Genomic DNA, 18,831 nt, shown 5'->3' on the forward strand with positions numbered 1-18,831 from the left:
GTCCTCTGTTCTATCAGCAGTAAGGTTTTCAAACTAAGAGTGAACAGATCAAATGAGATCGGATGTCAGAAAGCCACACGGGACCAAGGAGTGAAAAGGCCTGACTCATTGGAAGGTGGCATACAATTGCAACTCTTTCCTGTTATTTGATATCTTCCTCGTTTTACATATAATATTGTATTGTTCTCATACAGATTCTCTGTTGTTTTACTTCACAATTTGCATTTGTTGTGATTGTTTTTTTAAAGGCAAAATGGCTTTCCTGTGGACTGAAGCCCATTCAACACTGACTGTCACTCCCCTAATTTTTTACAATATAAGTAACACCAAGTTGGACTTGAAAGTTGCCATTCCCAGGGACAGGGTTGTGTTGCTTTATTTTCAGCACATTAATCAGGATGGGACTTGTATTGAAGTTATAATAATGTGGCACTACCTAGTAGAATAATCCCCCCCTACCCTTTACACACCCATAATCTCATAAGAGTTCCCTGTGAACTGTATACACCCATATAGAGATATTTATTTCAGTGTCTGCAAGACTTTATAACACCCACAGACATAAATAAATCCTTCCTATTGGTGTCTATTTTGTTTTGCAGTAGAGATTTCAAGAACATCCATAGATGTTATTTCTATGCCTAATATGCCTATTCTATGCCTATTATTTCAAACAATCTAACATTGACTCTCTCAGCCTTCAGATCGAATGTGTGACTCATTGTCCTTATCTGCTAATGGTGATAATGCTAACAGTTTCGCAACCCACACATGGTGTTGAGTCTACAAAAGTCAGACAGTCTTGACTCTATTGGTATAAAGCTTGAAAAAAATCAATAGGACTTGCGTAGTTTCATTGTCAAGGCCAATCCTATTGCCAACACTCGGGGAGGGGGGATTTCAAGTCCAATTTGGGAGGGAAGTCTATCGTATGCGTTTATTACAATGGGCCCCAGGTCTCTGCATGATTCTAACTTAAATATATATCAAATATCCTTTTTAGGAGCAGGAAACTTTAGCGAAAATTGTAAATTAGTAGAAGCAATAACATAGAACATAACATCTCAGATATGATATGGAATAAAGCATAAAGTGTACAGCAGGAAAGTGCAGGAGGGTGAATGGTTATTCCTCTTAAGAATATATTTGCCTATTAATAGTCATGAAGTGCATGGCTGGGATACTAGGCTGCCAATTGTCTTTTTTGCACATTCAATCTTCACGTCTTACCCATTTATTCTACTTCCTATCTAACTCTAATGTCGGTATAATTATGCTCTGATGTATCCCCAATTGGCATACCGAAAATATTATTTTCCTTTTCATGGTGAAAAAGGTGGGGAAGGAATTGGACCAGAAACAAAAGAGAGAGCGAGAGAGAGAGAGAGAGTTGCTACCCTACCTTTGTGATGGTAAATGAGAATATAAACTGAATGGTTGTATTAGTCATCATCGTTGTGAATATTAATAGATACTTAATTAAAACTGAAAATATAGGTTCCTGGTAGAATAAAAATGAAAACTGAAACAAAAGGTTTGCTAAGGGTTGCTTCTTTTGAAGCCCTAATTAGCTCATCTGCAGCTTAGAAAACTAAACTCTTTTCTTTTTTGAGATTGTGTGATTGTGTGTTTGATGTTAGTTCGTAGTGCCCTCCCTTTTATTCCCCAGTTTTTAATATTCAAATTAGTCATCACTTTTCTTAATTAATATGTAGTTTGGCTTGTGGCTGCATACCTTGGTGATGATTCTGGATTTTGTAGTAGTGTGGACTAGTACCTGTAGTATATCTTGAGTTTGTGTCCCATTGAGAGTAGCCTTTTTTTTTCCTGTTATAGTACATACTATGATAGCTGTTCCCTTCCTGTATGATACAAAGCCTCACTGTTCCATTTTCTGACCATCTTACCTCCTATTTGTTCTGTCCTTCACTTTATCTAATTCCTCACTCTCTTTCTCATGTTCTTAGTCCCATTTTTTGCATCCATGATAATGGGTTTAGCTGACACATGCAAGAGTCCAATCCACATTTAACATGTAGAGTTACACCGATCAGCCATAACATTATGACCACCTGCCTAATATTGTGTAGGTCCCCCTTTTGCCGCCAAAACAGTCCTGACCCATCGAGGCATGGACTCCACTAGACCTCTGAAGGTGTGCAGTGGTATCTGGCACCAAGACCTTAGCAGGAGATCCTTTAAGTCCTGTAAGTTGCGAGGTGGGGCCTCCATGGATCGGACGTGTGTGGTCAGCACATCCCACAGATGCTCGATTGGATTGAGATCTGGGGAATTTGGAGGCCAAGTCAACACCTTAAACTCATGATTCATCAGACCAGGCCACCTTCTTCCATTGCTCCGTGGTCCAGTTCTGATACTCACATGCCTATTGTAGGCACTTTCGGCAGTGGACAGGGGTCAGTATGTGCACCCTGACTGGTCTGCGGCTACGCAGCCCCATACGCAACAAACTGCGATGCACTGTGTGTTCTGACACCTTTCTATCAGAACCAGCATTCACTTTTTCAGCAATTTGAGTTACAGTAGCTCGTCTGTTGGATCGGTCATAATGTTATGGCTGATCGGTGTATTTTCTTATTTTGGAAGGGACAGTTGTGAATCTTTATAAGCGCACTGCTGCAACCATCATGGGACAGATGAAGACAATCGACATGCCCAAAAAAGGAAGGAACAAAAGTACTTAACAAAACATGTCAACAAACAGACTTTGAAAGCAAGACAAGTGACCACATGTGGACATTGATCCTTACTGAGACTAGCCAGTTTAGACCAGACATAACCAAACAGCTTTATATGCACACCATGTCCAGTTAAGTCACTTCATATGAATTTCAAATATCCACTTGTTCATTTCATATCTGATTTTATTTCCTTTTTTGAGTGACCTTTGTCAATCCCCCCCATTCATGGTTATGCTCATGAAATGTTTACACCCTGGTAGGAAATTCCCAACAGTTTAGTGTAAATTACCACATTTCTTTTTTTTTTTTATAACTGTTGGAGGTCCTCACCCTGCACACTGTAACTTTCAGAATAGTTTAAGCTGCTCACTGCCAGGCCACCCTCTTCTTCTCAATCAGCAAGTCCTTAATTCCTTCTCATAAAGTTTCACCACTACACAACAGCGAACTTAAGACAACTGCAAATTGATATATTAGAAGAGAAAGCTTGAGCCATTGTCCCACACCATTTAATCCGATCGGTGCGTGGAAATTGTTATTTTACCACTGATACCATTTAATCCAGAAGGAAAACCTGCGTCGCACAGGCATCGCTGCTTATCCGGTCATTATCATTTTTAATAAATAAACTACCCATCCCCAGCCAGACAATCAACACTGTTAACAGGAGTCAGAGTTGGCTCCGACAAAACGGTTAACCTTTAAAAGATAGCATCATGCCACCGTCAATTCTGCCCTTGCGAAATAAAGTAATCTGGGCAATGCAGGTAAGCTTCTCCATGCTGCAGTGCAGGTTCCCTCTTCTCAGAAATTCTGTCTCTCGCTCTCTATGTCACTGATAAGGGGTGACAAGTTAAGTGTGTGCTTTTTTCCGCCTCTCTGATGCCCCCTCCCTTTCTCGTTTCTCTCTGCATAGCTGTGATCGTGGGTGGTGTGGTTGGGGCCCTCTTCGCTGCCTTCCTCGTCATGCTGCTGGTGTACCGAATGAAGAAAAAGGATGAAGGCAGCTACACGTTGGAGGAGCCCAAGCAAGCCACAGTAACCTACCAGAAGCCCGACAAGCAAGAGGAATTCTATGCATAACCAGCGGCTGCCCTGAGAGTGCCTATTGCTCCACGGACTGTGAACACAAAGAGAACTCTCTTTTAAAGTAACAAAATAAAAACAATACAAAAAAAAAGAAAACGGAAAAAAAAGAAAAAGTTTTTTATTATTATTATAATTATAATAATAATTATAATTATTATTATTATTATTATTATTTTTTTTTTTAAGTTCTAGCTCCTTAACTTTTTCCAGCTCAGTTGTTTTCAACCATTAGTCCCAGCACTGGAAATAAAAGAGAAGGTGGAGGGGGGAAATGTCATTGGACAGGGATATGTGGTGCAGGAAAAGGAGCTGTGGTTGAGTTATCAAGTCTGTTTCCTTATTTCTTTCCCTTAAAAGCTACTGAGGTCTGAGTGAAATGCAGCGCCATCTGTGTAATGAGCTGATTTGAATCAGTTTATTTATTAAGATTACAAGACAAATGCTGTTCACTGGGTGCTTGTCACTTTAGTACATTTCAGGTGAAAATATAATTAAAGTGCAGGACTGAAGGAAAGCTGAAGAAATTTAAGTGGTCCTAGTTGATTACATAATGCGTGATTAAATGAAAGTTGCTGCCGCTAAAGTGAATTACGGGATTAAATCTGAATTCTGTTTGTCATGCCTGCACTGTAGAACTGAATTTCCAGTGCTTTGCCTCTGGAACGCAGTTAGTCTGCCATCGACTCGTCATGCCTGCCCATAATTTAAATGTAAAAGAGACTATATCACACAAAGATTCAATGTAGTGCCTTTCACTTCTCCTTAGGCGTTATGTTGTTTATATCAATATCAGTATCAATATCAACCAAACGTTTTAGATGAACAAATTTAGACCCAACCTGTTGTGCTTTAAAATAAATGTATACATTATAGATTAAATACATTCAATAAAAACTAGGAAAAAATACTAAAGCATTGCCCTTCATCAGCTATTGGTTCAACTATTTCCGCTCTCTTTCCAGCTTCCTGTATGAGTTGTGTATAAAGAATCGCCTGTTTTCAATATGTGTGTATGGTTCATTGTGCCATTGAAAGAGGTTTAACCAAGCCTCTGGATTATATTGAGAAAATTAATTTCTCAGTATATATATATATATATATATACACTCACCTAAAGGATTATTAGGAACACCATACTAATACTGTGTTTGACCCCCTTTCGCCTTCAGAACTGCCTTAATTCTACGTGGCATTGATTCAACAAGGTGCTGAAAGCATTCTTTAGAAATGTTGGCCCATATTGATAGGATAGCTGATAGTTGATGGAGATTTGTGAGATGCACATCCAGGGCACGAAGCTCCCGTTCCACCACATCCCAAAGATGCTCTATTGGGTTGAGATCTGGTGACTGTGGGGGCCAGTTTAGTACAGCCATCAGAGGATGGGTACATGGTGGTCATAAAGGGATGGACATGGTCAGAAACAATGCTCAGGTAGGCCGTGGCATTTCAACGATGCCCAATTGGCACTAAGGGGCATAAAGTGTGCCAAGAAAACATCCCCCACACCATTACACCACCACCACCAGCCTGCACAGTGGTAACAAGGCATGATGGATCCATGTTCTCATTCTGTTTACGCCAAATTCTGACTCTACCATCTGAATGTCTCAACAGAAATCGAGACTCATCAGACCAGGCAACATTTTTCCAGTCTTCAACTGTCCCATTTTGGTGAGCTTGTACAAATTGTAGCCTCTTTTTCCTATTTGTAGTGGAGATGAGTGGACCCGGTGGGGTCTTCTGCTGTTGTAGCCCATCCGCCTCAAGGTTGTACGTGTTGTGGCTTCACAAATGCTTTGCTGCATACCTCGGTTGTAACGAGTGGTTATTTCAGTCAAAGTTGCTCTTCTATCAGCTTGAATCAGTCGGCCCATTCTCCTCTGACCTCTAGCATCAACAAGGCATTTTCGCCCACAGGACTGCCGCATACTGGATGTTTTTCCCTTTTCACACCATTCTTTGTAAACCCTAGAAATGGTTGTGCGTGAAAATCCCAGTAACTGAGCAGATTGTGAAATACTCAGACCGGCCCGTCTGGCACCAACAACCATGCCACGCTCAAAATTGCTTAAATCACCTTTCTTTCCCATTCAGACATTCAGTTTGGAGTTCAGGAGATTGTCTTGACCAGGACCACACCCCTAAATGCATTGAAGCAACTGCCATGTGATTGGTTGGTTAGATAATTGCATTAATGAGAAATTGAACAGGTGTTCCTAATAATCCTTTAGGTGAGTGTGTGTGTATATATATATATATATATATATATATATATATACTACTTCTTTTGTGGGTGGGGGTGGGGGTGGGGGGTCTGTTTGGGCATAGGAATGCAATAGCAAATACATTTTTCACATGTGCTCGTATTATTTATCATTTTGCTTTTTTTGTCAGTTTTACTCAGTAATAATTGGCTATAGATCATGCTGATATAATCTTAAACTAATATTTACACAAAAATGTTATGTATGATTATTCCAAGTACACATCAACTTTATTTCATGGACATGTCTAGGCTTTTAATGACTAACCAATGGCCTTTTCCTTCAATACTGCAGCGCCTGATTTCAGAATTCAGATATATATATTTAGATTAAGGAAGCTTTTTTTTGTCAGCACACTACTGCCACTATCTTGTAGTTCCCAGAAGAGGACAAATTCCCAATCACTGTTGGACTATTTATATCAATATTCGTATCAGGCGTGCTGTGGGTTTACATTGTGCCTGCTGTGTATATTGCAGACGCACATCTGTGCTCTGAAGGCTGTCACTGAGGTGGTCTTGAACGTGAACCGCTAGACTACAGCGCACAAAGAGAATAAAGCTGACATTGTCAGACCAATTCTAATCTAATTTCTGTAGCATGTAGTGAAAGAAAGGAAAATAAACAGGCAGTACAGGTTTTGACTTACAGTAAATACAAATGCAATTTTATATTTATAATTTATAATGATAATGCAATATTATCATTCATTGTTTTATACACTCCTTTATCTTTGTAGTCAATTATATCATTTGTTTTTCACCAGCACATCAGTGCAATACAATAGTTCCGAAAGTGCACAATCAGAATGAATTTGGATAGCTATCAATGTCCTGAAGGATTGTCAGATTTTGTCGTTTAGTAGACTACACATCTTAAAATAACACTTGAATCAGGAGTCTCCTCCCCTTGTTTCCAGATCTGGTTGAGAGACGAAAATCTTACACATCAACCCCATTTTTATATATATATATTTTATACTATCAATTCAGAATCAAATTATATAAGCACAAGCTACTGAATCATTTTGGTAGTTGAGAAATCGGTAGTATATGTCTTTGTGATTTATTAATTTATTTTTTAATTGCTAAAACACACCAAAGCAAGTTTCTCTTCTTCATGTTACTGACTTTTAGAAACGGCTAACATCAAAACAACAGGAAAAAAGATCATCCCATAAGAATGTAGGATTTCCTGAGATTGAAGTAACAAGAGTATATTAATTCTGTACTTTTATTTATTATTTTTGTTTTCCAGTAATAGCAAGTCTCAATTAAAACTTTTTAAATCACATCAAAACACACAGTATAGACTCTATACTATACTATACTGTACTATAGAGAATGTATGTTTATTAAATATACACATTCAGTTATTTATAAAAGAAACCTTTTCTTACATGCACCATATATATCTATACATATAATTTCCTCTTTAAATGAATACATAATAGCACGGGTGTTTACAATCTTGAGTCAGTCTTATAACCTTTGAAAATATTTAAAATGATGCTTTTTTCATGAAAGCCATCAGTTTAAATGGTGTGCCCTTCACCCAAAAGGGACTGTTTGAAACTTACACGATCAAAGTATTGAATTTATCCAGACCGATCCCCAAAATAATGCATCTTTGTTTGAGAAGAAGCAGATGGCGTAGGGGCAGACGGAAATCCATTTGTTTAAACAGTGAGCTGAAAACCGCCTTATCAATATTCACATTGATGAACCTATTTAGACATTAAAGTAAATGATACAGGGGCTTACACAAATTATATCAATGAGTTAGAGATAGAAAGCCAGTCTGTGGGGTTATAATTAATATTTTAGTAGGCAAAGCTATAATACTTTCAGTACCTATAGAATATATTAACAATTAACTACTTTCATTGTCCTTCTCTGAGTTAGTCGGTACATTGCATGTTTCTTCCTCTCTGTAATAACTCAGTGCTGGGACGGAGTTGAGCTGTCTGGAAAAAGGTTGGGAACCCCATTACAGAATGAACTAGCTGTTTTGTCCAGGTGTCTTGTAATGTGTTGATGGACAATGGAAACCAATGTGGTTTTCAAAGGTGGGTTTTCACATCTAATGAGTGTACATACCTATATCTGTGTGCGTGTGAGTGTGTGTACTGCGCACGCGTGTATGTATGTTGCTCTTTCTATACATATATCTACACTTTTGCTCTGGCAGAAAATAACCTTTAGGGGGAGCTGCTGTGCGATGGGAGAGGCGAGCAGTGGGGTGAGGAGTGTGAAATTCTGAAGGCATCCTAATCTTGAACATCTGAAGGCCCATCTCCTGGTGACTATTTTTGATGCATCTTGCACCCGTGCTTGTGTTGTATCCCATGGGAACAAGATGGCCAGCATTTACAACTCAGACAACGCCGACTTTGACTCTGGGGGGCACTTCTTAACAGTGACTACAATCGCGTGGATAAAACATGTGGAGGTTTTCCGTATCCAATGCTTAAGAGAAGCTGCGTTCAGGTCAGCCAAAAAGAACCAAATTCTGTGATGAGGTTCTCCCTTATGAATATATGCTGAAAGGAACCCATATGCGATATATTAACCTCACCAGTTGGCTTTTCCCAAACCATAGTGGTTTCTGTTCTGTTCTATTCACATATTGTGTCTGTTTATTCCAAAGTATTGACACCGTAGTGGATTTCCTTAATATACATGTATGATGACCCTACCTAAAATAGCAGGCAATTTCAAAGTCTTCTTTTTCCATACCTGTTTGCAGTGGTACAGTAGATTAAGCTTTGGTTAAAGGATACTCTCAGATATTGTATTTTATATGTACATGTTTCAGTGTAGAAGCACTACTGTGAAAATGTATAACTGATTACCAATCACAATTGGCTGCCCTCTATGATAGTGACTGAAACTTTAGTTATATTAGATTATATTCTTTCTCATGTTGCTGCACTTGTTAGTTGCTGGCATGTATGGAAGTGAAGTCACAGACTTTATAACGACCTGCTTCTTAAAAGGTTATTGGGAAAGTGATTGGGAAATGTTTTATGGATTTTGAAAAACCTGCTTTTGTTGATGTCTTCTGTAACATGAAACTGAAAGCAAATACAACTTTCCCCCCCAGAAAAGACTAAAATCAGTCAAAAATCAATAATAAAGTGACTATAACTAATGTATTTAGCACACCACATGACTAACAGTTGAAATTGTGGATGTGTAAATAAATGGTTGTTTTATAACAATAAGTGTACTGTGAGTTTGGGTTTATCCAGGGTTTTGCAAATTCGGTGTAACTAAGGGCGAAATTGAAAGGAAGATTGTGTCATTTCTACTACCCTGTGTTTTTCTATACATACTGTCTGTTCATTCTTTTGTTTCTAGAGGATATTTATGTTCCTCCGTGTATGAATCTTGTGTCACTAATTTGCTATGCTGTCCTCAATAAAAAGGTCTGATTGGGTTTCATTGGCTCCACTGAACATTTCATTGGCTTTGAATTTCACAATTTCTTTCCTATACAACGAAAGGTATTAGGGACGGCTTTGAGGAAGAGCTAGAAGTCGGACAAAATAAAACACCAATGAAACAAGAAGGCTTATTTTTCAGCTGTGGATTCAACTGCACACGCATCCTTTTTTAAGAAGAGAAAGGTTTCTGTTAATGTCACATCAATTCAAACAGACTTAATAACCTGTAAATCCAGTTGTGAGTCTTTATTAAACACATTCTCTTTTCTTTACCTATGTGAACATTTATTGTCCTTTTGCAAAAAAAAACAAAACTGGATAAACACTGATCTAATCTGAACATATCAAAAACTGAATGAAACCTGTAGATAATGCATTTTCCGAGGACCGCATACATTGCACCTTGGAAATTGGCTTGATACCCTGGATTAATACTCAACCCATAACCTCAGAAATATGTCTGTGCTGGGCTTGCCTTCTTTGTTGATGTCTGGCTACTACTGTCTTGTTGTTTTATGTCTGCCAAGAGGCTGTAACAGGAACTGGGGATATTCCCATTTTGCAGATATGATATGTCTTACATAACACATTCATAAGATGTAAGCTGTGCTTTTTCATTAAAGATGTATTCTATGCACCCATGTCTTTTTTTTTACATGTAGGCCTGTTAATGTGGAGACCACTCATAGCATCTTTGCATTTATGAACATAGTCAAGAAGCTAAATAAATGAATAAATATGTCTTCTGAAGGGGCAGCATTAAATAAACAAATTTAATCTCAACTGGTCCTCATGTATGCTCTCTCTCAATGCAGTTAGCATTTCCCATTAAGGGGACTTTTTAACACCCTCTCTTATCTAAAACTCTGTCAAGTGGCAGCTTGGCTGGCCATGCCCTTGAATGATAATGGTCAGAAACGCAGTGGTCTCTTTATGACAGCCCTGGATCTGAGCACACATTCAGTCTCCGAGTACCTGGTCACACGTGTAGGAGCATTAGGAGCACTATGTGCATTGTTCCCTGTTCTCTCCATTGCTTTTATACTCTGTAATTCTGTAATAGTCTACAGTGTCTGTGGGGTGGGGTGGGATGGGGCTTTTCTCCGTAGCTTTGAATGCTGGTGTCAGTTGGTAGGTGAATGTAGAGGGCAGTGACGGGGGCATCTAACTCTTGTCAGATCTGATGGCTACCTGAGCCTACCTTGACCATATATAATGTATATAATGAAGAACTAATAAAGCAGGGGATCTCTTCTAACACTGATTGGCGGTGGTTCTGAGGTTGTCTTATTACTCTTTGTGTATGATTACCAAAAAATGCAAAATGTCAGAATATGTGTGCACTGGGGGTTGTGGGGTATTCTATAACCAAGGAAAAACACACACACATTATATTTTATGTAAGAGAAATGTTTCAAAAGGAAGGTAATAAACTGGTACAGACTGAAACACACAAGAAGCCATTGTCCAGGTCATTACCTTATTATTTATAATGTTATTATCATTATTAGTGATAAACACAATACAATAGGCAAGTCAACAATGCCACTTCTGCAGGGCTCTCATTTTCTTCCAGATTCAATAAACCAAAAGCAGATTGTGATCTTAATACTCAAAAGGAAATGGGTTTCTTGTAAATCATTCTACTTTATAAATGTTCATGTGGCCTTAAAGTGTTAAATAGTCTTAAAAAACTTCTCATAGGGAATGCTTCAAAAATAAAGACTACCCTCTTAGTTTGTATTTAGATCTATCGCAGTGCATTGGCTTGAGTGGCATCCATAGACATTGGACTGAAGATAAAGTTAGTCATTGTTCAGGTTGACCACTGAATTTCAGATGTCCAGATGCAAAACATCTGAGTGCAGTATACAGTCATCATAGACTTGTGAAAGACTTACTGGCAGAGTCACCAGAATGGGGCATTAGGTGTGTTAAATCTGACTGCTTTATCTTGTACCATGTGGGAGATGTAATGATGTAAAGGTGGGGGGGGACCATTTATTCTGTTAGGGAGGGGCTCTCCCATCCGGGTCCTGTGCTTCGAAATAAAAATTAGCTTTCACTTCTTCAATGGAATCAGTTATTGTCCTAATTAGTTTGATTTATTGGTCTACCTTGTTTGAATTGAATATGTTTTTTGCTTGAATTTTCACCAAACCTTTTTTTCCCCACTCATTTGTTATGCAAGTTAACAATCAATGATCAAATGCACGTTTGTCTTCAAAGCCACATATTGAACTAAGCACATGGGTGTGGGCCCTGAACTCTTTGGGATGCTCTCTGACATCGTATTGACCTCTTAAACACCAAGCTGCTGTATGCTGTGATGTGCCATGTCCTGCCACACATGCAAGCCATTAGGGACTCAGGAGCTGGTCAGACTAAGCTGCCCCTTGGTGTGTACTGTCATTGTCCATGGGAACGCGAATGGTGACACAGAGGAGAAGAACACAATGTATAGTTAGTCACATAGCAAAGGTTTGGACTTTGACAAATGGCTTTAATACAACTGCAAAGACATCACACCTACCCTGTTATCGCATATCCTAACGTATTTATGTATTTTTTTATGTTTATATATGTGTTTATTATGTTTATTGTTTAGTGACACTATCCTTTTTGTTTTTAAGTGCTCCCGCAGCACGCAGATATGATTAAATTAATGACTGCTACACAGCTGGCCAATAGACCTACATCCTCTAACCCAGAGGACCAATATTTCACCAGACATGAACAGCTCATACACATTGCATTTCAGTTGCAGGGCCACAAGCAAAGCTATTCAGCATCATTGCAAATATCCGGAAAAACAGCTATGACTTGTACCACATTTTGATTAAACTAATGTGTTGTTCAACAGAGCTGTAAATTCAAGTGTACATTCAACTGTCACTTCGAATAGGCAGTGTGGCACAAAGTGATGGCGCCATGTAGATCATCTTATTGAAAGACAACTAGGAAAGGAAAAATTAACCTTTGTTTTAGGAGTCTCAAGGGAAAGCATAATATTTTTTTGGGCAAAATACCCCTATTGTTATTAATAGCAGTTGAACATACTTGAGGCACAGACATACAGAAGTGTGATTCCTTTGGTTACTATTGTCTATTCAGTTCTAAAATATCTTCCAGTGCTTATTTATACTGTCAACATGTATATGTTCTTCTTTTCTGTCAGGCAACTGTCATAACATTTTGTATGGTCTACTGAGATAAACACCGTTATTGCTCTTATTTCCCCATTTTACTTAATAACTGCATTTCAGATTAATGGAGCAAATACTTTGTCTGCAGCTGTACATCTTACTCAAAAATCTTACTTAGTGCTTCATATAGCGTTCATATATTTTAATTTGGTTTGGCAAGGCAATGGACTTAGATTGTCTGTGGCTAAGGTCTAAATATAGAGTCTATTTATATTTTGTTACTAACAAATAATAATAAAAAGCATCAGGAATAAAAATGATCAACAGGAAAAGAGGGGTAGCTTCTTAAATTTCCCTGGCAACAAAAGTTGCATTGTGTTTCTCTAGTGGAATGTTTCTGCGATTACCTTATGCAGATGAGTGTACTGAAGCCAGCAAAATTAATTCTGAAATTAAATTGCTTATCTCCGCGGCTGTAAGTTATAATTAGTCGAAGCGTTCTTGCAGAGAATACTTATGCCGCTCTGCAAAAGCTCGCTGTGTGTGACTGCCTGCTTTGTTATTGACAGTGTACGCAGCTGTCAAGGAACCAACAACTTTAGCAATCCTAGCCATTGTTGGTAAATGTGTTTTTTTTTCTGTAGCTTGGTGGGTAAACCCATGTAAAGAACACCAAGGTACAATTTATTCCTTCAAAACACATTTCATTAATGTTTTTCAAGTAGCTGACTCAGAGCCACAGTGTTATAGTGACGTAAGAGCAATACTTTAGAAATCGAATTACAATCTCATCTCGGATGGTGTCCAACACAATTGTTTGCTGCAATTCAATATTCCAGTGGCAGCTGATGTTAGAGGGTTTTAAACATGAAATATGAATGATAAATGTTATTTTTTCCATGTAAATAAAGAGAAGACTATTGCATATCTTGGAGACAACGAAATCATGCTTGCACAACCTGTAAATACACGCAGTAGTCGATCTGTTCTTCGGAAATTATACACTGTAACCAAGTACATTTGGGTATCCATCCCCAGAACACACGGAAGACCAAATAAAGCTGGTGGTTTGTTTTTTGAAGCAGCGTGCACTGGCTCTCGTGCTTTGCAGAGTAATGGTGTGTAACAGACTGATGATTTGATTTGCAAAGCCTCACTGACAAACATCCCTAATTAGAAATGACTCTGTGTGTCTGATGCTGTATTAGAAATCTTCATCACCTTTTCCATTACGTCTTCCAAACAAATTATTGCCTTTATAGACCATGACATTGCGGAAAATAATCCAGAGGTTTGCATGCTTAATTAATCCTCAAGCAGAACTAAAACCCACTGTAGGAGGTCAGCAAACATTTCATCTGTACAATACATCCACTGGAGTTACATGCATTTGAAGAAGAACATAAGAAAGTTTACAGATGAGAGGAGGCCATTCGACCCATTGTACTCATTTGGTGTCCATTAATAAGGATCCTAGCCAGTCTATTTTTAAATGTTCCCAAGTTTTCAGCTTCAGCCACATCACTGGGGAGTTTGTTCAGATTGTGACACCTCTCTGTGTGAAGAAGTGTCTCCTGTTTTCGGTCATGAATGCATTGAAGCCCAGTTTCCATTTGTGTCCCCGGGTGCGTGTGTCCCTGCAGATCTGGAAAAGCTCCTCTGGTTTGATGTGGTCGATGCCCTTCATGATTTTGAAGACTTGAATCAAGTCCCCACGTAGTCTCCTCTGTTCCAGGGTGAAAAGGTTCAGTTCCTCAGTCTCTCAGTAGGACATTCCCTTCAGACCTGGAATAAGTCTGGTTGCTCTCCTCTGAACTGCCTCTAGAGCAGCGATATCTTTCTTGAAGTGTGGAGCCCAGAACTGTCCACAGTATCCAGATGAGCTCTAACTAGTGCATTGTACAGTCTGAACATCACTGCCCTTGTTCTCAATTCTACACTTTTGACAAGATACCCTAGTGTTTTGTTTGCCTTTTTTATTGCTTCCCCATATTGTTTGGATGGGGAAAGTGAGGAGTCCACATAAACTCCTAGGTCTGTCTCATGCATTACTTTTTCTAGTTCTATTCCTCCCATAGTGTAATTATAGTGGACATTTGTATTGCCTGTAATACTTGTCCACATTGAATTTCATCTGCCAGGTGTCGGCCCACAACTGAATATTATCTAAGTCCCTTTGAATAACCTGTGCTGCCAAGATTGTATCTGCTGAGCCACCTATTTTAGTATCATCTGCAAATTTGACAAGTTTGCTAACTATCCCAGAGTCCAGATCATTAATATAGATTAGAAACAGCAAAGGCCCCAATACTGATCCCTGTGGAACTCCACTAACAACCTCACTCCAGTTAGAAGCGACTCCTCTAATCGACACCCTCTGTTTCCTATACATCAACCAGTTCATAATCCATCTACTTACATTACCCTGAATGCCTACAGCTTCCAATTTGAGGATCAGTCTTTGGTGCAGAACCTTATCAAAAGCTTTTTGAAAATCTAAGTATATCATATCATATGTTTTCACATGATCTACAGCTGCAGTTGCATGTTAAAAAAACTCTGATAAATTAGTAAGACATGATCTGCCTCGTCTAAACCCGTGTTGACTATCTCCAAGAATATGGTTTTCATTAAGATGCTCCTTCATTTTCTGTCTAATCTTTTTTCCAAAATTTTACAGTTAATGCAGGTGAGACTGATTGGTCTGTAATTTCCTGGTTCAGTTTTGTCCCCTTTCTTGTGGATTGGAATGAAATTTGTCGTCTTCCAGTCAGTTAGCACATCTGTTCTAAGTGTCATTTGGAATATTTTAGTTAGCGGACTATAAATAATTTCCCTCATTTGGAAGCTCTAGCACATTACTTGTGTACATGACATTACCACTGACTGTATACCAGGTGCTCTTAGAACATCATTATAAAGCACTAGAGTATAGAACAATTGAACACTAGATTCCATAATAGAACACTATTATGTCTACTAGTACTACCAGAGGCCTTAATTATTATAGTGGTATTGAATGTGCCTGCTTCAAATTAAGGATTTTCAAGTGCTTGTTTTAGCTATCGCTATTCAGAAAACCGAATCAACCTGCATGCTGATACCTTAATGAGCTCAGTGTGGTCCATTATTGCTTTTCACAATCTGCATTTTAAAGTGTCCACTGGAGAAAAACACTATCAATGCCCAAGCCCCCTGTTACAATTACACATTAACTAATAAAGTTATATATAGACTTGTTTTTTTTAACAACAAAATGGGGCATTGCTGGTTCTGGGTTAATGCTATTTTCCACTCCCATCCACTTTCTTCAGACATGAAAACAGTCTGTGACATGTCTCAGCAAGAGCACAGTTCAATTAAAGGATTAAAGATTTTTTAGAAAGATTAAGGATTTTTAATTCAAACTGGAAAAACAATTCAGAAGATGTAAAGGGTTGTAAACCCTGAAGCTCTGACAAGCGATCATCATGACTATTTGTAAAATAAGGAAGAACACTGACTGACTGTGATGAAAGGAAATGGACAGACAGTTTGCAGAAGGAAAAGTGATCAAATGGGAAAACAATAGTCAGTGGTGGTAGTTTAAAATTCAAGGTGCCACATCAGGATAGCTAGAGGTCAGCTGGATTATCCTCCATTCTCCATACATCAGCAATTCCCTGTGGCTTCCTGGTTACTTGCAGGTTCAGATTGTTGGCAGTTCCAGCTGCATTTGATTTTGCTGATTGGTGTAACAGCTAGACTGAGGGGAAACTGAGCTTGCAATGTGAAAAACAGTGGATGACTTTCACAGTTAGGCCTCTCAGAAGACAAGCAAGTTGTCACATCCCTATTGTAGTAGCAAGGAGCTGTAGCGGTGTGCTGAGCTGACTAATTTGTCATTCCAACCCGGAGATTCAAAAATAGCAATTGCTTCAGTAAGGAGTTAGTATTCCTTTTTCAGAGGGAGTTGTGACTAGTTTTGTCCGTGTCTTGGTAGTTCTCATACTGTCATGTAGTGGCAATCATTCCAACCCCAGATTTGAATATTTTGTCAGTTTAAATCATTTTTCCCAGTGGGATGTTAGTGAAGTAGGAGCAGAGTTTTATTTAATAGCTTTGCTGGGGTAATTGTATTATATAAAGAGTCTGGCATACTGCTGCTCAGTGAAAGCCAGTCCTATGCTATGACCCATATGGCTGCAATGTCAGACCCTGTAAAATTAAATTTTTAGGTCAGAAGCTTTGCTGAAATCCTGTGCTGCACATAAGTGAATAAAAAAATATATAAACACATGAACGCCGAAAGAGCAAGTACACTCGCAAAACAGATGGCCCGCAAACCTACGCCAGGAAAAACTGTGCTGGTCTCGTGCTGCATCAATGAGTTTGCTGATTCTGTTTATTAGGTTTTGCCCATGGATTCCTAATCCATTCGCACTGCAACACAGTATTTAACTTATTTTACAGCAGGAGGTCAAATGGATGAGGATATGAGCGAAAATATAACCAACAAAGAAAAAGAAAGCAAGAATTGGATTTATGTTGTACAGCAGACAAAACAGAGCTGTGCGTATGAGCCTGAACTCGCCCTGAAGGACAACTCCAAAAGAAGAGCTGCCCAGGGATGGGAAATGTGCCTGCAGTTAATTAAAATTAGCCTGAAATGGTTGCCAGGCTTTACAGAATGAGTCAGTGGCTTCTTTAAGAAATCCTCCATCAAAATCTCTAAGGAGCAGCCTCCCCAAGGGCAAAATTAGCCTTCTGGTCAACAGTACAGGGAATGCCAAGTGGTGGGGCTGTGGTTTGAATAATGGAGAGAGAAGGGCTCTAGAAAGAGCAACAACGGGGCTCCCAAGTGGCTTAGCTGGGCCACTGATACCATGTATACATGCTGATCTCAAAATTGCTGGTTGTAATGCATCCAGACTGTAAGTGAGTAAAGGCCTTTGCACACTGGATCTGATGATGAACCCGAGAAAAAACTAAATGTGTGTGTTCCTATCTCACCTTGCACACTGAGTCCGTAATTGGCATACAATGGTGATGCGTACATTTTGGAATCGAAACAAGTTCAAGACACACACCAGCGTAAGAAGGGGAAAGGCTGTTTACCTGGTTGTGATTTTAACGTATCCAATGTGCAAGGTCCTTGACAGACAACTTTGTGGATGAGGGAATACAGATGACGTATCTGATCCAGTGTGCAACAGCCTTAAGACCTCAGGAGGCTGGGTCTGTAATGGGGAAAAGGGTCAAAAAAGCAAAAGCTGCTCAGATGTGTTACCATACATGGTTGTGTTTGTCAGCACAGAGGAATAGTTTAAACCAATGCAGTTGCGTTTTGCATTGGACTGTCTAGTAACAGAATTGAAAGTGTGGCATTTCTAAGCCCCCCAGTGCTCTCCATCTTTGAAGAAAAGATTGGCGGGATTTTTTTTCTTATTTTTTCCATTTGCGAATCAAAGAAGAGAAGTGCTGATCAAGGGAGCTTGAGAATTACATTTTAATAAAAAAGAGGGGAATTGCCCTGAAATAGAGAAATTAAGGTGGAGTGTTCATTTTGATGGATTTAATACGAACAGAAAGTGACAAGGGTAGAGGGGACCCAATGAGCAAAATCTCGCTTAATAGAGGAGTGAAATTGAATTTGAACAGATTGGCAAATAAGTGTGTTACTGTAATACCCAGATGGCTGAATTTCTCGAAGGCAATTTTAAAAGGGTAGATGGTGAGATTTGAATTAATAGCAGATACATTAATAGGGAATACTTTGCTTTCCTGGTGGTTTAGCCAGCACCCCAAGAATATGCCAAGTGTGTCCAGAGCTTTTAGACGATTTGGAATAGAGGAATCTCTAAGATTGTCTTCACAGATTGAGATATAAATTGATATACATACATTGTCTTCATAGTTTGAGATATACATGGATATAGATAGATTGTCTTAAACAAAACAGACTTCTGTTCTGAACTGTATTATCCCAGGTATATGCTGATTGTCACAAAAGAGAGTGTCATTGTTATTGACCACATAATAATAATAATAATAATAATAATAATAATAATAATAATAATAATAATAATAATAATTACTGTCATTATTATTATCATACAATCAATATACAATACCACATCCACAACAACCATATTATATTTTGTGAGGGGATACAAAGACTTACATTGGATTAACAAATT

At 38.7% G+C, this 18,831-nt stretch overlaps 1 protein-coding gene across 1 annotated transcript in view; it reads left to right on the plus strand.

Annotated features, from left to right (window-relative positions):
* The window catches only part of sdc3 (syndecan 3), a 107,796-nt gene extending 103,000 nt beyond the window's left edge, over positions 1–4,796 (plus strand). Inside the window, exon 5 of the mRNA XM_066717440.1 lies at positions 3,619–4,796. Coding sequence (XP_066573537.1) covers positions 3,619–3,785 — 167 coding nt within the window. The 3' untranslated portion in view covers positions 3,786–4,796. The remainder of the gene's footprint in view (positions 1–3,618) is intronic.
* The last annotated feature ends 14,035 nt before the right edge of the window (positions 4,797–18,831 follow it).

The sequence above is a fragment of the Amia ocellicauda genome, chromosome 11 (genome assembly GCF_036373705.1).
Source record: "Amia ocellicauda isolate fAmiCal2 chromosome 11, fAmiCal2.hap1, whole genome shotgun sequence".
Lineage (NCBI taxonomy): Eukaryota > Metazoa > Chordata > Actinopteri > Amiiformes > Amiidae > Amia > Amia ocellicauda.